Below are 18,179 nucleotides of genomic sequence, written 5' to 3'. Positions count from 1 at the left end.
TCTATCAGCGAATGTCACCCATGTCCCCGCCTGGACTAAAGCCGCAAAAGACTAAAGCTCCTCATGTGGCACTGAGGAGGCTGAGGACAGTCGGCCCTGGTGCCTGCTTTGTCACTCACGAGCCCCCTAAGCCCATGTCCTCACCTGCTCCCCCTGCGCTGGGGTATTTCACTGCTGTTGTGTCATGGGAGGGATGAGGGAGTCGTCCATCCATTCACTCAACATGTATTTTTGAACTCCTCCTACAGACAAGTGTTGGGCGGGGAGAATGCAGAAAACACAGGCATGGGCCCTGCCCACCTGAGACTTGTCTAGTTCGGTGGATTGAATAAATAATGTAGGAAAAGCACTTAGCAGGGAGTTTGGCACAGTAGAGGCATCCCATAAATGTTTAAGAGGAGAAGCTAGACAGAGCCTGAGTCACTGACTTGGGCGGCCCTGACCTGGCCCATGGTGGCTCCTCAGACCGTCTCTGGTCCCTTGATCTGTGCCCGACACTATGCCCAGTGCCTGGCACATTACAGGAGAGCAGTGAGTAATAGAATTATGGTTTTTTAATTTCATTAACATGCTATTTTATTATCAGGCTCACCATCATTTAGTTTAGGCTCTAGAGGAAGATTTTGCATTACATTTGTTTAGAAACCTGTAGAAAATCTCCATCTTCATGTAAAGTAATTAGAAAGATGTTAATTTTATAACAGTGGTCTCTAGGATTTGGGGATATGATCTTGAGGTTTGCTAAAAGTGGAGAAATCCACAAATGTTAGTAAAAAAGGAAAAGAGCTCAGTTGGAGACATGCCAACGATGCTGCTGCTACTGCTAAGTTGCTTCAGTCATGTCCGACTCTGTGCGACCCCATAGACAGCAGCCCACCAGGCTCCCCCATCCCTGGGATTCTCCAGGCAAGAACACTGGAGTGGGTTGCCATTTCCTTCTCCAATGCATGAAAGTGAAAAGTGAAAGTGAAAGTGAAGTCGTGTCTGACTCCTAGCGACCCCATGGTCTGCAGCCCAGCAGGCTCCTCCGGATTTGCCAGGCAAGAGGACTGGAGTGCGGTGCTGTTGCCTTGTCATCCCAAACGTCCATCCGTCCACATCTCTCTGGCCTCATCACTTAGTCCAAACTATCTCTCTCCCAGGAGGATGTCACAGTGTCCATGAGACCTCTCCCTTTCTTGCCATACCCTGAGTCACTCATTCTACAAAGTTAGAGGCATTTTCTTAAATATAAATGCCATCGTGTTACACCCCTGCTGAGAACTTTGTGTGGCTTCACGTTGTCTAAGAGTTGAAGCCTGACTGTTTAGACAAAGGCTTCCCGCAGCGGTTCCCACCTCCTCTGACCTCATCTCACCGCACTCTCCCCTTGCTTGCTGTGCTCTCATCACACTGGCCTTCCCCTTAATTCTTCAGACACACCCAGATGTTCCCGCCTAAAGGGACCTTTCACCAGCCACTCCTTCCCCAGGGCCTCTTGCATCATTAGGTCTGTGTGTGGCAGGCCATTTAGGGATCCGTGTAACCTCCTCTCCCCAGGACTTCCCTGACCAGTCAGCCACCAGCCACCATCATGTGGTTCCGTCCTGTTTTCTTGCCATCAGTTTCCATTAACCAAGCAAAGTCCCTTTCCCTTTCTATCAAGTGGGTGTTGCAAGCATTGGACACCCTGGATGAGGCTGGATCAGCTTAATCCAAAGAAGTGGCCCAGTTGAAGGATGATGCTGTCTCTGTCACACCTACCCTCTGTCTTTGTAGAGCAAAACCAGCCATAGACAAAATGTAAAAATGCCTGTGTTCCAATAAAACTTTATTTACGCCAAATTCACTCCCAGCTGGAATTTGCTGACCTCTCTAGATCAGAGTCTGGAGAGAAGGTAGAGAGTTAATAGCTGACTTCTCTGGGGTAAGGGCTGTGAGAGTGGCTCCGGCAGTGTGGGAGCAGGGGGCACAGCCAAGGGCACCTGCCCCTCTGTTTTTTCCTGTTGACTCCAGCCTCTTTCAGCCCTGACCAGAAAAACAAGAGAAAAAGTCGTTTACAATTAAATTGTTACTTATTGAGAGTTATGTAGGGCTTCCCTAGTGGCTCAGACAGTAAAGAATCTGTGTGCAATGCAGGAGATACAGGTTGAGAAGATCCCCTGGAGATGGGATTGGAATGGCAACCCACTCCAGTATTCTTGTCTGGAGATTTCCATGGACAGAGGAGTCTGGTAGGCTACAGTCCATAGGGTTGCAAAGAGTTGGAGAGAGTTATATAAGATATTTTGTTGTTGTTGTTTTAAATGCCCAAATACCTTTTCTGATTTTCCTTCAATATTCTGGCTCAGGGCCTTTCTCCAGATGTATCTTCCTGGAAGTGAAATCTCCAGAAATCCCCAGATTCTTACTCCTGTAAGGAGCAGGTGTGCTCATGTGTTCATTCAAGAGGTGCAAAGGTGGAATTATGAATCTCTGTCATACACTGTTTCAAGTAAGCTTTAAATTCCCCACGGTTATGGGAAGGAAGAAATGTTGTGACCATACAACATAGACTGAAGGTTCTAAAGTCTCAGGTCTTCAGGGATTGTCGGAGCTAACCTGTTGCTTCACAGATCCCTGTTTACAAAACTGGGTCCCTAGGCCAGCTGGTGGGTTCCCACCACCTCCCAGGTTCGCTCCAACCTCCCTGACCTCTGACTTCTTGAGATGAGCCCTTGCAGGGTTCCTTTTCTAGGTTTTCGATGTGAGTTCAGTGGGATGTGTATGGCCTATCTAGTTGGATTTTACTCTTTCAGGGAAACATTTTATCACGTTATACACTGCTTTCCTGGCTATGTCTGCATGTGTGCGTGCTACGTCACTCCGATTGTGTCCAACTCTTCGCAACCCTGTGGGCTGCAGCCCCCCAGGCTTCTCTGCCCATGGGATTCTCCAGGCAAGAATACTGGACTGGGTTGCCATTTCCTTCTCCAGGGAATCTTCCCGACCCAGGGATCGAACCCACATCTCTTATGTTTCCTGCATTGGCAGGTGGGTTATTTACCACTAGCACGACCTGGGAAGCCCCAGCTATATGTAAAATAAAAGACTTAATGAGGATAATAATGTTACCATGTGCAATAAGCTCTTAAATTGTTAATATTTTCATGCTGAATTCATCTAATGATACCCCAGAAATTTCATAATACCTCCTCATTTTGCGATATTTTCATGGTAGAACTGTTTTAAGCTGTCTGCAATCTATTTAAAGGTGGGTTCTTCATTTCAAACTACTCTCCTTCAGAGGACCTAGGTTTAGTGTTTCTGAAAGGAATGAAAGACAGCATTCTACTTGCATCCTTTCATCCACTCATCTTGGGGACGAATGAAGGACCATTGAGAGGTCCTCCCTGCAAGGTTTTCGTGAGCTTGTAGCAAATAAATGTATCTTTTTTAAATCACTCTGTGTCAGGAATAATTTCTTATGTTAAATACCTCCTAATACTTGAAGCCACTTTGCTGATTCTCCACACATTAATATTTCCTATCATGAGATTTGGGGATATGCTAGAACAATTTATTTCACAGCGCGGTTCCTATCTAAACAAGATCTGTCTTCTTATCTTTCTCAATTTAGCAGAATGCTATTGCAGCTTCTAGCTGCTCCTAGCTGTTTTTCACAAAAGGAAAACCAAAGACAGGATATGCATGAGTCGGTGTATGTCTCAGATGGCATCTTCTGAGTGGCGCCACACAATAGCTCCATGCAAGCGATGTGACCCAGGAAGTACTTTACGTTAAATCTGGTGTTAGCTCGCTTTAGCTATATACAGACAGTCTGAATACAGTATGCTGTGAGATTATAACTCAGAAGCACTGAACTCATAAATACAATTTTGAGCATTCTTAGACTTTTGCAAATATAATTTTTAGAATTGAAATTAATTGTACTAGGTCGGGGGATAAGAAAGAAATATAATTTTTCATGAGATGCATTTTCCTTCCATAGGCCAATACTGTTTGGAATTTTGGTTTTTTTTATTTCCTTGTTACACGCAGCAGTTATTTTTATTATGATTTTCCTGCCATTTATAGTTACTTTTCAGCATTTGTTTAGTGGTATAAATACCTTAGCAAGAAAAGTTGGGGTGTTGCTGATAAATCATTTTAATGAATTGTTATAAAAGAGGGGTGACCTCTTTGCTTTTAAATTTTTAACTTACTTTTTAAGAAGGAAAAGGTGTTTATTTTTAAATTATATGTAATTTTATCAAAATATTTACAATCTAAAACTTCTGAAAGTTAATGGTTTATATTTGGGTTCAACCTGTCAATAGTAATTATTTTTGGAAATACAATATATAAGCTATACTAAAATCAAAGAATGTTCTCAAAGATTGACACCATCTGGAGAAAATTAGCAGTCCATGAATTCTGATAACCATGCTTTATATTCTATTTTACATAGCTTGCTTGTTATTAATGGTTCAAAACAACCTAACTCCACTACACTCACCGTGTCATATAAACCTAAGACAGGGGCTTATATTACGTGACTTGTAGAAGCAGTAGCTTTGCTTTTTAGTTTCAGTTTTAATTTTTGAAGGAATTCAGAACTTTGATGGAGGCCAAGGTGTTGATATGAAATTACAAGACGTAGTTTCCTAACCCGAACTAATTTTATCCCGTTTTAAGTATTTTTTCACCGGTGTCCTCACTTCCCTGTAGTTTCTTGGTTTGACTAACTCATCCTTGCCTTTTAGGTCTTAGTTTATGCTTTCCTTTTTTAAGGACAGTTTCTCTGCCTAACCGACGCTGGAGTAAGTTGTCTCTCATTTGTCCTCCAAAAAGTGCCCCAGACTTATTATCTCACCAGCAAACAGACATCCTTGAGGATGAGAACTCTATGTTCCCCTCCCCTCCTTGCACAAAAGAACCAGCACACAGTAGCTTCAAAACTGTGTGTTGAATTTGAGTTGGGGATCCTGACATTGGCTCATAAAGGTGATAGAGGATACTACGAATGACAGGCTGTAAAATACTGAGTTTAGTGCAGGATGGAACTTCATAAACAGAAGGCTTACAGGAAACTAGGAAGTGAATCCATGTTAACCAGAGTCTTGCTGATGATAGAAGTTTCCTGAGAGAGGTTGGATTGGAGCTGAACCCTGACAGATTTTTGGAAGTGAAGATAAATTGAAGAATCATACACATAGAGATAAGAGCATTGAAGAAGAGGGTGGTCCAGAAGCTGCAAAGAGACTGACCTGAGAGAAACAGAAAGATTTATGAATGACAATGCGGGAGATACATACTGCTGGGTGAAATCTAAGCTAAAGAGGGCTCTGGAAGCCAGAGGAAGACCTGGGGTCCTAATACCTTGGCCTTGGGTATTAATTCATAATTTGACCAAGAACTGCCATGGTGAAAACTATTTTAGAATAAGCTTGCTGTAATATATTTTGTATAATATTTTATTTAAAGTTTTTATCAACAAGGGAAGCCATTTAGTTTGTGCATTGTCATCGCTCTACAGGGGCTGAACGCTCTGAGGCTTGAGCCATCTTGCAAGCCCTTCCACAGTCATGTGTGACTCTTTTGCAACCCCATGGACTGTATATAGCCTGCCAGGTTCCTCCGTCCATGGAATTTCCCAGGCAAGAATACAGGAGAGGGTTGCCATTTCCTTCTTTAGGGGATATTCCCAACCCAGGGATCAAACTTGTGTTTCCTGCATTCTTTACCACTGGGCCACCAGGGAAACCCAGAGACAAGTTAGGTGGTCTCTAAAGTCATCCCCATGGTAGCACTTAGCTACACTGAAACAATTACTTTGTTGTCCTCAGCCTCATTGGACCCTGAAGAAAGGGACCGTGCCTTCTTCACATTGGCAGGACATGGCATGGAGTGATTTTTCTAAAGTTACTGGCAGGATGGATGAATAAAAGTGATTCAAAAATATAAACATAAGGAGTCTTCATCTTAGGTATGGTCTTTACACTGAAATACAGGGTCTCTGCAAGTAAGCTTACAGAGCCAGGGTCAGCTGGTGTGTGTGTTTCTGTGTCTGCGTGTGCAGCAAAGTGAACCAGATAAAGCCAGCAGGACATGAGCAGAGGAGGCAAGAAGGAATTGGAAGAAGCAGTTAATGAGCTTGTTTCGGATCTGCCAGGGCCTTAATAGGATTCTGATTCCAGGCTGACTAATGGGCGAGTGAACTTACTTCAGGATTTTGACTTGGCTGCTGGGAGGAATCTTGAAGGTCATTCAACTGTTGAAGCTCATTTTAATTTCTAAAAGTTGGATCTATCAATTAGTACCTCGGATCAGGGGCCTCTCCAGCGACGGGGATGCTCACTTGGCTAACTCGAGTAATGAACTTGCGCGAAATATGTGGGCTAAAATGTCATCTCCAGCGTGTCTGCAGGGAGGCGCGGGCTTGGGTAGTTCTTTGTCGGTCGTGCACTTGGGCAATTAGTAGGTAATGTGGCTAAATATAGATGAAAGTGCATTTGGTTTCAGAGATTTCGGTCATTTATTTATTGTTTATGAGCAATCTCTTAACTAAAAGGGATTTACAGTGACAGTTGTTAAGAAGATAAACTTGAGTTATTTAATGGTGTAGCTCTCTCCCTCTAATTATTTTTATCTGATCAAATGCTTTATTAAATTCCCAGGAGTCATCGTTGTTCGTGTACAAGTAGTCTGAAGAGAGCTTGGTAAGACTGCTAACTGGAGCATAACAGCTGTGTTACTGCAGCACAGACTAAGCGCTGTAAAGACAGCCTGTGCATTGTCAAGGGTCACATGTTAGCTAAATTTGAGAGCTAATTTTCTCCTTCCAGTGAGGAAATTGCACTTTTTAAACTCCTCAATGATTTTATACTTAACATTTTTATTCTAATAGTCATGGTTTTTTGTTGTATTACAAGTTCTACTATTGCTAAATATAATATTTCTCTTAATTTTGCTTTTTGCTGGGGTGAAGGAAGAAACCAGCTGTACTACGTAACTCAGTGGTCACCTTCCACGCTCTGTGCTTTCCCTCTCTTCTCTAGACCTGGAATGTTTTCTCTAGGTCCATGTGCTGGAATCTGGATCCTCCTTTAAACGCCACTACATTCATGAGTTCTTTTCCTACCTATTGTGTGGACATGATCTCTTCCTCCTCTGAGCCTGTGTTGGCCGTATATCGTTGCATTAAAAAAACATATCCCAAAGCTTGGCATTGTAAGACAACTGTCCGTGTTACAACTGACAGTTTCCGTGGGCCATGAACTTGGGAGCAGCTTAGCTGGATGATTCTTGCTCATGACTCATGTCTGATGAAGTAATAGTCAAGACTCAGCCAGATCTATAGTCTTGGGCTGGCGGATCTACTTCAGAGATGTTTGGCCTAGGTGGCTGCCGAGTCAGTGCTGGCTGTTGACAAAAGGCCTCAGTTCCCCGCCCTGTGGACGCCTCCACAGGCTGCTCGAGGTTCCTCACAACATGGCTGTTCCCTTTGCTCAGAGCCAGTGACCCGGGAGAGAGCAAAGGCAGTGTAGTGTCTTTTCCGGTCTAGTCCTGGAAGTCCCACGTTGGGATTTCTGCATTTTCCCTGCAGTTCCAGCAGGTCACTTCATATAATGTGGGGGAAAAGTACACGAAAGCATGCAGACCAGGCGGTGGGGATTTGGGGGAGCATCTTAGAGGCTGCTTACCGTTCCCTAATCTTTAGCGTAACTTCAAATATTCTGCCCTGTGTCATGCTTATGTGTGTCCCTTCCCTACCTGCTGTGACATTTTCGTTTTCCTTAGAGCCTAGACTTGCTGTCTTAGCTTTACATATCTTGAAAGTTTTGGCACGTTGAGTTCAGTATATGTCACGTTCAGTTGAGAAGCTGTAACCACAGCCTCTCTCTTAGTGGGTATTCATGAAAATGTATCTGTGACAAAAAACCAGACAGAGATGGAGAAGATTTGGCAGAGAGAGGGAACATAAAGTGTGTGTGAAGAGAGAGAAAACGGATGAGGTAGAAAACTGTGCATTTTATCAGAAAAATATGAAAAAAAAAATGGGTACCATTCTGTAGGTACTAGAGAACTAATTTTATGCTAGTTTCCATGTTTGGATTACTGTGGAACAGTCTTTTACTTTCTGTCCTGTATGTGAATGCCTCACTGTAAGTTTTACTAGGACTCTCAATTATGCTTAATACTTTTATTAAAAAAAAAAACACACCAAAAACATTTTGTATTGGGGTATAGCCCATTAGCAATGTTGTAGTGGTGACAGGTACACAGATAAGGGACTCAGCCATACACATACATGCGTCCGCTCTCCCCTCTCGATCCAGCCTGGCACAAGACACTGAGCAGAGGTCCATGTGCTGTACAAGGTGTCTTTGCTGGTTATCCGTTTTAAATAAAGCAATGTTTACATGACCTTCCCAACGTCCTTGACTGGCCCCTCCCCTGGCAACCATAGGTTAAGTCTGTGAGTCACTTTCTGTTTTGCAGTTCATTCGTATCATTTCTTTTAGATTCCACATATAAGAGATGTCTGGAGGAGGAAATGGCAACCCCCTCCAGGATTCTTGCCTAGAGAATCCCACGGACAGAGGAGCCCGGTGGGCTACAGTCCATGCGTCACTAAGGCTCAGACACGACTGAGTGACTCACACACACACACACACACACTCAGATGTCATATGATAGTTCTCCTTTTTGAATAAAGGGTCTTTGGATCACTCCTTTAATAAAAGCAGGGAAATCGTTGCTTGCAAATAACTCTGAAGTAATGTCAAGTGCAGCATTTGTGTATGATTTTTTTATATATGATTGGGAACTTTATTTAGGTTTTGATTAACTGCTCTGTCACCTGGCTCACTGGGGTGAAATCATTTTCTGGATTGGTCAATTAACATTTATGTGCAATCGGAGCAAAGGGCACAGAGGAATGTCAGAAGGAATAAAAGACCCATGAGAATATAGGTCCTGGCAGGTTCTCCTCAGAAATGTCACTCATATCCATCTTCTCATTTCCACGCCTAGATCCACCAGCGCAACGTGCTCCAATTCCTTAGTAACTCATGTCAGATTTATTAAAATGACCTCCAAAGACTTTTCTCAGCTGCTAAAGAGTGCTAACTTTTTTCACTCTCCTCTTTCACCTTCATCAAGGGGCTCTTTAGTTCCTCTTCACTTTCTGCCGTTAACACGGTATCATCTGCATATCTGAGGTTGTTGATATTTCTCCTAGCAATCTTGATTCCAGCTTGTGCTCATCCAGCCCAGCACTATGCATGACGTGCTCTTCATAGGGGCTGCCCAGGTAGTGCTGGTGGTAAAGACCTCACCTGTCAATGCAGGAGACGTAAGAGATGCAGCTTCGATTGCTGGGTTGGGACGATCCCCTGGACGAGGGCATGGCAACCCAGTCCAGTATTCTTGCCTGGAGAAACCCATGGACAGAGGAGCTTGGTGGGCTATAGTCCATGGGGTCACAAAGAGTCAGACACAACTGAAGTCACTTAGCACACACTCTGCATAAAAAAGGTAAATAAGCAGGGTGACAATATACAGCTCCCAATTTGGAACCAGTCCATTTTTCCATGTCCAGTTCTAACTGTTGCTTCTTCACCTGCATACAGGTTTCACAGGAGGCAGGTAAGGTGGTCTGGTATTTCCATTACTTTAAGAATTTTCCATAGTTTGTTGTTTGAGCATTCTTTTGCATTGCCTTTCTTTGGAATTGGAATGAAAACTGCACAATTGCACTCATCTCACACGCTAGTAAAATATTGCTCAAAATTCTCCAAGCCAGGCTTCAGCAATAAGTGAACTGTGAACTCCCTGATGTTCAAGCTGATTTTAGAAAAGGCAGAGGAACCAGAGATCAAATTGCCAATATCCACTGGATCATGGAAAAAGCAACAGAGTTCCAGAAAAACATCTATTTCTGCTTTCTTGACTATGCCAAAGCCTTTGACATTGTGGATCACAATAAACTGTGGAAAATTCTGAAAGAGAAGGGAATACCAGACCACCTGACCTGCCTCTTGAGAAATCTGTACGCAGGTCAGGAAGCAACAGTTAGAACTGGACATGGAATAACAGACTGGTTCCAAATAGGAAGAGGAGTACGTCCAGGCTGTATATTGTCACCCTGCTTTTTTAACTTCTATGCAGAATATATCATGAGAAACGCTGGACTGGAAGAAGCACAAGCTGGAATCAAGATTGCTGGGAGAAATATCAATAACCTCAGATATGCAGATGACACCACCCTTATGGCAGATAGTGAAGAGGAACTCAAAAGCCTCTTGATGAAAGTAAAAGAGGAGAGTGAAAAAGTTGGCCTAAAGCTCAACATTCAGAAAACGAAGATCATGGCATCCGGTCCCATCACTTCATGGGAAATAGATGGGGAAACAGTGGAAATGGTATCAGACTTTATTTTTTTGGGCTCCAGAATCACTGCAGATGGTGACTGCAGCCATGAAATTAAAAGACGCTTACTCCTTGGAAGAAAAGTTATGACCAACCTAGATAATATATTCAAAAGCAGAGATATTACTTTGCTGACTAAGGTCTGTCTAGTCAAGGCTATGGTTTTTCCTGTGGTCATGTATGGATGTGAAAGTTGGACTGTGAAGAAGGCTGAGCGCCAAAGAATTGATGCTTTTGAAGTGTGTTGTTGGAGAAGACTCTTGAGAGTCCCTTGGACTGCAAGGAGATCCAACCAGTCCATTCTGAAGGAGATCAGCCCTGGGATTTCTTTGGAAGGAATGATGCTAAAGCTGAAGCTCCAGTACTTTGGCCACCTTATGCCAAGAGTTGACTCATTGGCAAAGACTGATGCTGGGAGGGATTGGGGGCAGGAGGAGAAGGGGATGACCGAGGATGAGATGGCTGGATGGCATCATGGACTCGATGGACGTGAGTCTGAGTGAACTCCGGGAGATGGTGATGAACAGGGAGGCCTGGCGTGCTGGGATTCATGTGGTCGCAAAGAGTCGGACACGACTGAGCGCCTGAACTGAACTGATAGTTTGTTGTGATCCACACAATCAAAGGCTTTAGTGTAGTCAATGAAGCAGAAGTAGATGTTTTTCTGTAATTCTCGTGTATAATACAATGGATGTTGGCAATTTGATCTCTGGTTCCTCTGCCTTTTCTAAATCCAGCTTGTACATCTGGTAGTTCTTAGTTCACGAACTGTTAAGTGACGTGAATTGAATATCCAACTCTTTGCTACCCCATGGACTGTGGCCTACCAGGTTCTTCTGTCCATGAGATTTTCCAGGCAAGAATACTAGAGTGGGTTGCCATTTCCTTCTCCAGGAGATCTTCCCTACCCAGGGATTGAACCTGGGTCTCCCACATTGTAGGCAGACGCTTTACTGTCTGAGCCACTAGGGAAGTCCATGATGTCCTGTTAAGGCTAGCTTGAAGGGTTTTGAGCATAACCTTGCTAGCATGTGAAATGAGTGCAATTGTGTGGTAGTCTGAGCATTCTTTTGCATTGCCTTTCTTTGGGATTGGAATGAAAACTGACCTTTTCCAGTCCTGTGGCCACTGCTGAGTTTCCCAAATTTGCTGGCAAATTGAGTACAACACTTTCACAGAATCATCTTTTAGGATTTGAAATAGCTCAACTGGAATTCCATCACCTCCACTAGCTTTGTTTGTAGTGATGCTTCCTAAGACCCACTTGATTTCACACTCCAGGATGTCTGGCTGTAAGTGAGTGACCACACCATCATGCTTATCTGGGTCATTAAGACCTTTTGTGTACCCTTCTTCTGTGTATTCTTGCGACCTCCTCTTCTCTCTCCTGCTTCTCTTAGGTCCTTACCATTTCTGTCCTTTATTGTGCTCATCTTTGCATGAAATGCTCCCTTGGTATCTCTGATTTTCTTGAAGAGATCTCTAAAGCAGAGCAATTGATGTTCTATGAGTTGACTAAGTGGTGTAAGTTCTTTTGGACTTATTTTAACTGAAACATATTTTAACTGAAGGCAAAACTATAAATGTGTACTGTTGTCTAGACATGAAAGGGAACTCTTTCTATTCTTCCTTCTATTAATAGGGATGGAAAGAATATATTTGCTAGACGAGTGGCTACATGCCATGCATCTTAACATCTCTCTGGGACCCTGGCAGAGGCCACACTCCATACTGACTGCTTTGGCTTTTATATAAGTTTTCTTTCTATTTTTCTACCTGGTAATTGCCAGGCTTTCTTTTTAACCGTGCTATATATAGGCACATTGTTATAAATGCTCTCATAGTTTATCCAGTGTTTCTCTGTATTGATAGCAGACCAGGGGTCTATAAAGGCTGAGTCAACCACGTTGCTAAAATCAGAATGAATAACCTTTTTTACAGAACGTAGTTCTGAAAGAACGAGGTAAATATAGCAGGTCCATAGGGTCATCTGGAGGGAGTAAGGCGTCTGTGCAAGCCTGACTCTGCTCTTAGAAACAGGCAAGCATTGTATTGCCTTGTCTTCAGTGGGGAGGCTGTTAGAAGAGAGGAGGCTGAAAATTCAGAACACAGTCAATACCCAATTGAAAAAGGCCCCTGCAATGGAAATGGCCCTGAGGGGCTGTCAGCGGGCGCAGAGCGGGGGGAAATGGAAGCACGTAAAAACCTCAGGGACGCTCTTGCTCAGATGGATTGACCATCATCTTATTGGCTCGAGACACTAAAATACCAAGGTTTCCTTTCCATTTTTTGTGTGTATTATATATTGTTTTGAAATAAGTAGGAAAACAAAATGTTTAAAATCTTGTTAACTATTATGAAGTTATCTTCTTTTATTTTTAGGGGAAGAGCTTTTCTCTGTTAAGAACTGGGTATGAAATGAAAAATACTTTGTAGTTTGTTATCATCCTATAGAAAATAGGCTAATCAAGATAAAATCCAATGACTTTCTGACTATTAAAATTGCCTTGGGGCTGATCTCAAATTAATATATTATTTTTGTCTCCTTTTTGTCATAAATTCATGGAGTTCATTTACTAGTAAAAAAAAAAAAAAAATAGTGGTTACCTGGCAGATTTTTTCTGTGGTCTTTTAAGGAAGACCAAACTTTTTAGGACTTATATATATTGATTTATTAGTACTCTCCTAACTTTAAGAAATTGAGTATTTGAGTAGATGGGGGAGCATAATAGACAAAATCTTGTCATAGATGAATCTCTGTTAGATAATCTTTTATTTCTAAATTCTGCTTTTCTATTTGCCAGTGAGATATGAATGGCTCTTTAACATGTTTTGATAATTTTTCTTTTGACTTGGGGGAAGTTCAGGTTTATATACTGTTTAATATTGTAACTAAATTCAAGGATCATTTATTTAAAATCTTACGAGGCCTGGTGCTATGAGAATATTAATATCAAGTAGACTCAGTGTCTACTGTCACAGAGATCATAGTCTCACAAGAGAAGAGAAACATAACAATATCATGATGAAATAGTGAATCACTGGAAATATATGTAAGTATATGCATGATGAGTAGGTTAATTGGGGAATATAAGTCAAAGGGGTCTAGAAAGAGCTTGTATCTGAACTTGGATTTAAATAGCTGATTAGTCAATATGGTTGTATGAAAAATAAAAGTTAAGAAAATCAACCTTCTTCACAGTTCGCAAGCTGTTTCCAACTTTGCAGAGGTAGTGTTGATATGTGCGAGCCCAGGGCTTAGCAGCACAGTTCTCCACATGGAGCATGCCCTAAGCAACCCTACAAGACTCTGGAAAGTGTCCTAGGCTGCACGTTGCATCTGCAGCCTTAGGGGACTAGAGGAAATGTCTTTGCCTCCGCAGGAGCCCCGTCCTGGTTTTCCAGTGCGCCCACCGCCACGTGATCTGCTTAGATTGCTTCCACCTGTACTGCGTGACCAGACTCAACGATCGGCAGTTTGTCCACGACCCGCAGCTTGGCTACTCTCTGCCTTGCGTGGGTAAGTCTAGCATTGTTTCCTCCATTTCTAATTGATTAAGAACAGAAAAAGGAGAATTGTTGATATGAAACTATCTTAAATATACCCAATTCCCTAATGAGGAATTGAAAATCCAGAATCTATTTGATCATGGTTGGGCAAGAAAACTAATGTTTAAATCACAATATAAAACCCTAGGGTTTGAAGGACCTGTGTTGAACTAGAAAATGTACAATCTGCATAAAGGCATTGAAAATAAATTTTAAAATATTATTCAGCCAGTGTATACAAAGTATGTCTATCAATTCACCCTGAAAAGAGATTTATTAACCTTGATTTAGAGCAATTTTTTATCATACACCTCTATTGCTAAAAATTTTGAACACCTACATAAATATTATATGAAAGAACATGTATTTAAAAAGAAAGAATGATACAAACCTGAAATATCTGTTTAAATGTTTTGTATCTTCCAACATTGCAAAACATCCTTTACTTGCGCTATATCATTAGATGTATTTTCTTATGAGGTGAAATTCACATAAAATACAATTAACCATTTTAAAGTGTACAATTCAGTGGCCTTTTTTGCTTTAATATTGTTACGCAGTGACTACCACCTCTTTCTAGTTTCAAAACTTTTTCATCACTGCATAATAATATTCTATATCCATTAAGTAGTCACCTCCCATTCACTATTTCCCCCATCATTTGGCAAGCACTAATCTGTTTTGTTGGGTTTTTTTTTTTGCCTTATGGACCTGCCAATTCTAAATATTCATATAAAAGGAATCACAAAATCTGTGACCTTTCGTGTCTGCCTTTTTTTCACTTGGCATGTTCTTGACATTCATCCAAGTTGTGATAGGGATCCGTCCTTTGTTATTTTTGTGGCTGAATAGTATTTCACTATATGGATATACCGTGACGTATTGACCCATTCATCCACTGGTGTGCATCGTCTCCATCTTCCGGCTGTTATCAGTGATGCTGTTATAGACATTTGAATACTTGTCTTTGTCTGGATGTGTGTTTTCCCTTCTCTTGGAGTGCAGTTTTGAGATCATATGGTAATTCTGCCTCGTAAGGAACCAACAAACTAGCTTCCATCGTTGCTTCATCAGTTTACATTTCCGCTACGACAAACAAGGGTTCTTATCTCTCTACATCCTCACCAACACTTGCTATTAATATTTTCTATTTTTTAAGTAGCCATCTTGTTAAGTATAAAGTGGTATCTCATGGTTTTGATTTGTGTTTCCTTAATGACCAGTGATGTTGAATGTCTTCTCATATGCTCATTTGCCATTTGTATATCTTCTTTGGAGAAACGTCTGTTCAAGTCCTTGGCCTGTTTTTAATTGGGTTGTTTGTCTTTTAGTTGTTAAGTTGTAAGAGCTCTTTATTTATTCTGGATACTAGAGCCTCACTGTTACAGGATTTGCAAGCATTCCTCCCATTCTGTGTCTTTCTACTTTCTTTACCATGTCCTTTGATACACAAAAGTTTTAAACTTTGATAAAGTCCAATTTATATTTTCTTTTGTTGCTTGTGCCTTGGATGTCAAATTTTAGAATATAGTGCTAAATCCCATTTCATGAAGATTTATCCCTATGCTTTTTCTAATAGCTTAGCTCTTATATTTAGGTCATTGATTCCTTTTAAGTTAATTTCTGTATATGGAGTGTGGCGGGGAATCTGGTTCCTTCAAAATAGGAAATGGCATTTAGAAATCACAGTCCTAGGGCTTGGTGTGCTACTGTTAGCAGGTTGGTCACTCTTTCTAGCTGAAAGAGCTGGGAGACATGCATTTTTTAAAAAGTAAAAACTGTATTTATACGGACATATGCACTTTATATCCAGGGTTATGGAATTCTTACTTGAAGTCACTGATCTTAAAACTGTCATTGCTTCCTCCCTTAGCAAAAAAATCTTATTACGGAGTGATATTAACATAGTTACTCATTTGTCTCATTTCATAATACGTATACAATAGTATCTGTTTCAGAATACCAACACCATCACCAAAGTGTGATTACTGAAAACAGTGTTAATGCAGTTTGTTTTGTCATTAGGGTATATTGTTATAGAGGTATAGAGTCATGTACAGTTACTGTATAATTATGTCACCAATTTCACACCTATTTTTAACTCTTTTTAAAATGTATTTTGTTTTTATAGTTTATATTTTTATATTTATACAAAATATTAACATGATTGCAAAGTCAAAGCTATGAAATAATTATATTCAAAACAATATAACTTTTATTACCGTTCCCTTCGATATTCCTTTTCTCTACAATGTATGTGTAGACCTTTATTTGAAAAAGCTCCTACTTTAAAACACATAAGCAGATTATAGATGATGTAGATTGAGGAGTTTGCATCATCTTCTTAAGTAAAAAGTAGAATACTATGCATATTTCCTTTTCCTTTTTTTTACCTGTACATTATATATTCTGTAGATCTCGCCCTAGTAATATGTGTATATTTTCTTCACAGAAAAAGTAACATTATTGAATTCCCTTGTGTGGTTATACTTTACTGTTCCCATATTTGGTAAACAGTTTTCATTTTTTTAGTTATAAATATAGGTACAAACAATAGGCTTGTGTGCACATGTATTTTCATGGTCTTGATCAGGGTATCACCGAGATGGAGTCCGAGAGTGGGATTGCTGTATTGAAGGGAAAAATATGTATTTATTTTTATGTTTCCAAACTCTTCTCCCCAAAAGTATGCTGTCTTCCATTCTCACCAGTGACGTGTAAGAGCAGCAGGTCCCACACCCCCTCACCAACAGAGCAGCCGCAGGACTCTGGGGGCCACTTTCCAATCTTACCTTTGCAAAAGTGGCATTTCCACATGCGTATTTTTTCTCATTTTGAATGAGGCTGACTATCTTCAGTTTAAGATCCTTCTACACTTCTTTTTCTCCATCACTTAAAAAAAATCTCACCTTTTTCTCCAGGGATAGGCTAAGTGAATATATTCTATATTTTTCTCTTCAGAAGTATTTTCTATATAGGACACATTTGACAGTCCCTTACAGCAGCAGGAAAAGCTAACAGGGTTCAATCTCTTATATTTTTATAAAGAACGTGTGTCAACTAGCTTTTACTTCGCTATTTCTTTGCCAAAGGATAACTGACAGCTTCTACGTGAAATAAAATATTTGCCTGGTTAAGCTGTATCTTACTGAAATACATTATACGAATTTACTATGGTCTAGTTATCTTTTAAATACCTTTTTTTTTTTACATTAACTGTGTTAATGACATTTTTATACCTCTATGCATTCCTGAGTTCATCTTCTTCATTTTAACTGTGAATGAGGTAGGGAATGAATGAATTTTAAATATGCTTACTTTGTATGTTTTTTTGGGGGGAGGATCCTTTCAAATATTTTTGTGACTGTATCTACTTTATTACCAGTCATATAAATGTAATATTCCATAAAGTTTTGCTTTTATTTTTTAAAATGCCACTAAGGACTGGAAAGGGGCAATTGCAGACCCGGAGAGACTTTACTTACCTAACTGCAAGCAGGCTCCTTTGCTAAGACTTCTGGGGGTGCTGGACAGTCACAGTCTGCCTCACGGGGTGCGCCAGCGGTCCACCCAGAGAGCTGAGCGGCAGCGGCGGAAAAGGTGACAAGCCACGGCGGTTGCGCTCGCCAAACTCCTGAGCTACTCGGACCTGGGAAGGGCATAAAGCGCAGTCCCAGCCGCATTTGTGCCTCTGAGGGCTGCCTGAGGGCCGAACCTGAGCGGCTTGGACCGGGGAAGTGCACGCAGCCTAGGGCCGGCCCCAGACGGTTCCCGGCTGAGCATCGTAGAGCCGGAGCGGTTTGTGCGCCGCGAGGAAGGACAGGTCAAGCGGGGCAGAGATACTGTGTGCACACGACAGTGCTATTTGTTTGCAGCATCCTCCCCACAGTGCGACTGAACTAGTGAGCCTAAAACCAGCAAACAGAAGAAGTTAAACAGAGGAACCACCTTGGAAGTGAGCCCACACGGCCCATAACATCAGAGAAAAGCAAGATATATTTTTAATTTTTTAATATTTTTAAAATCATTCTCTTTTTTTTGCCTTTTGCTTTTTTTTCTTTTTTCCGAGCTTTTTTTAATTGTTAAGTCTTCTATTTCTCCTCTAATTTTTATTTCTATAACCTAGTATTATTTAAAAAAAAAGACTTTTTTTTTAAGGCAAACACCATATATACTCTTTGGATGGTTGTTGGTGTTTTGTTTTGTATTTTTTGTTTGTTTGTTTTTAATAACTC

At 41.1% G+C, this 18,179-nt stretch overlaps 1 protein-coding gene across 3 annotated transcripts in view; it reads left to right on the top strand.

Annotated features, from left to right (window-relative positions):
- PRKN (parkin RBR E3 ubiquitin protein ligase) overlaps positions 1-18,179 on the top strand; it is a 1,230,807-nt gene that overhangs the window by 770,597 nt on the left and 442,031 nt on the right. For all 3 annotated transcript variants that reach the window (XM_027972640.2, XM_060419883.1, XM_027972639.2), the window contains one exon: positions 13,779-13,915. In XM_027972640.2, the coding sequence (XP_027828441.2) occupies positions 13,779-13,915 (137 nt within the window). The remainder of the gene's footprint in view (positions 1-13,778; positions 13,916-18,179) is intronic.

This window comes from Ovis aries, chromosome 8 (genome assembly GCF_016772045.2).
Source record: "Ovis aries strain OAR_USU_Benz2616 breed Rambouillet chromosome 8, ARS-UI_Ramb_v3.0, whole genome shotgun sequence".
Taxonomy (NCBI): domain Eukaryota; kingdom Metazoa; phylum Chordata; class Mammalia; order Artiodactyla; family Bovidae; genus Ovis; species Ovis aries.
This window is presented reverse-complemented; position numbering and strand designations above follow the sequence as displayed.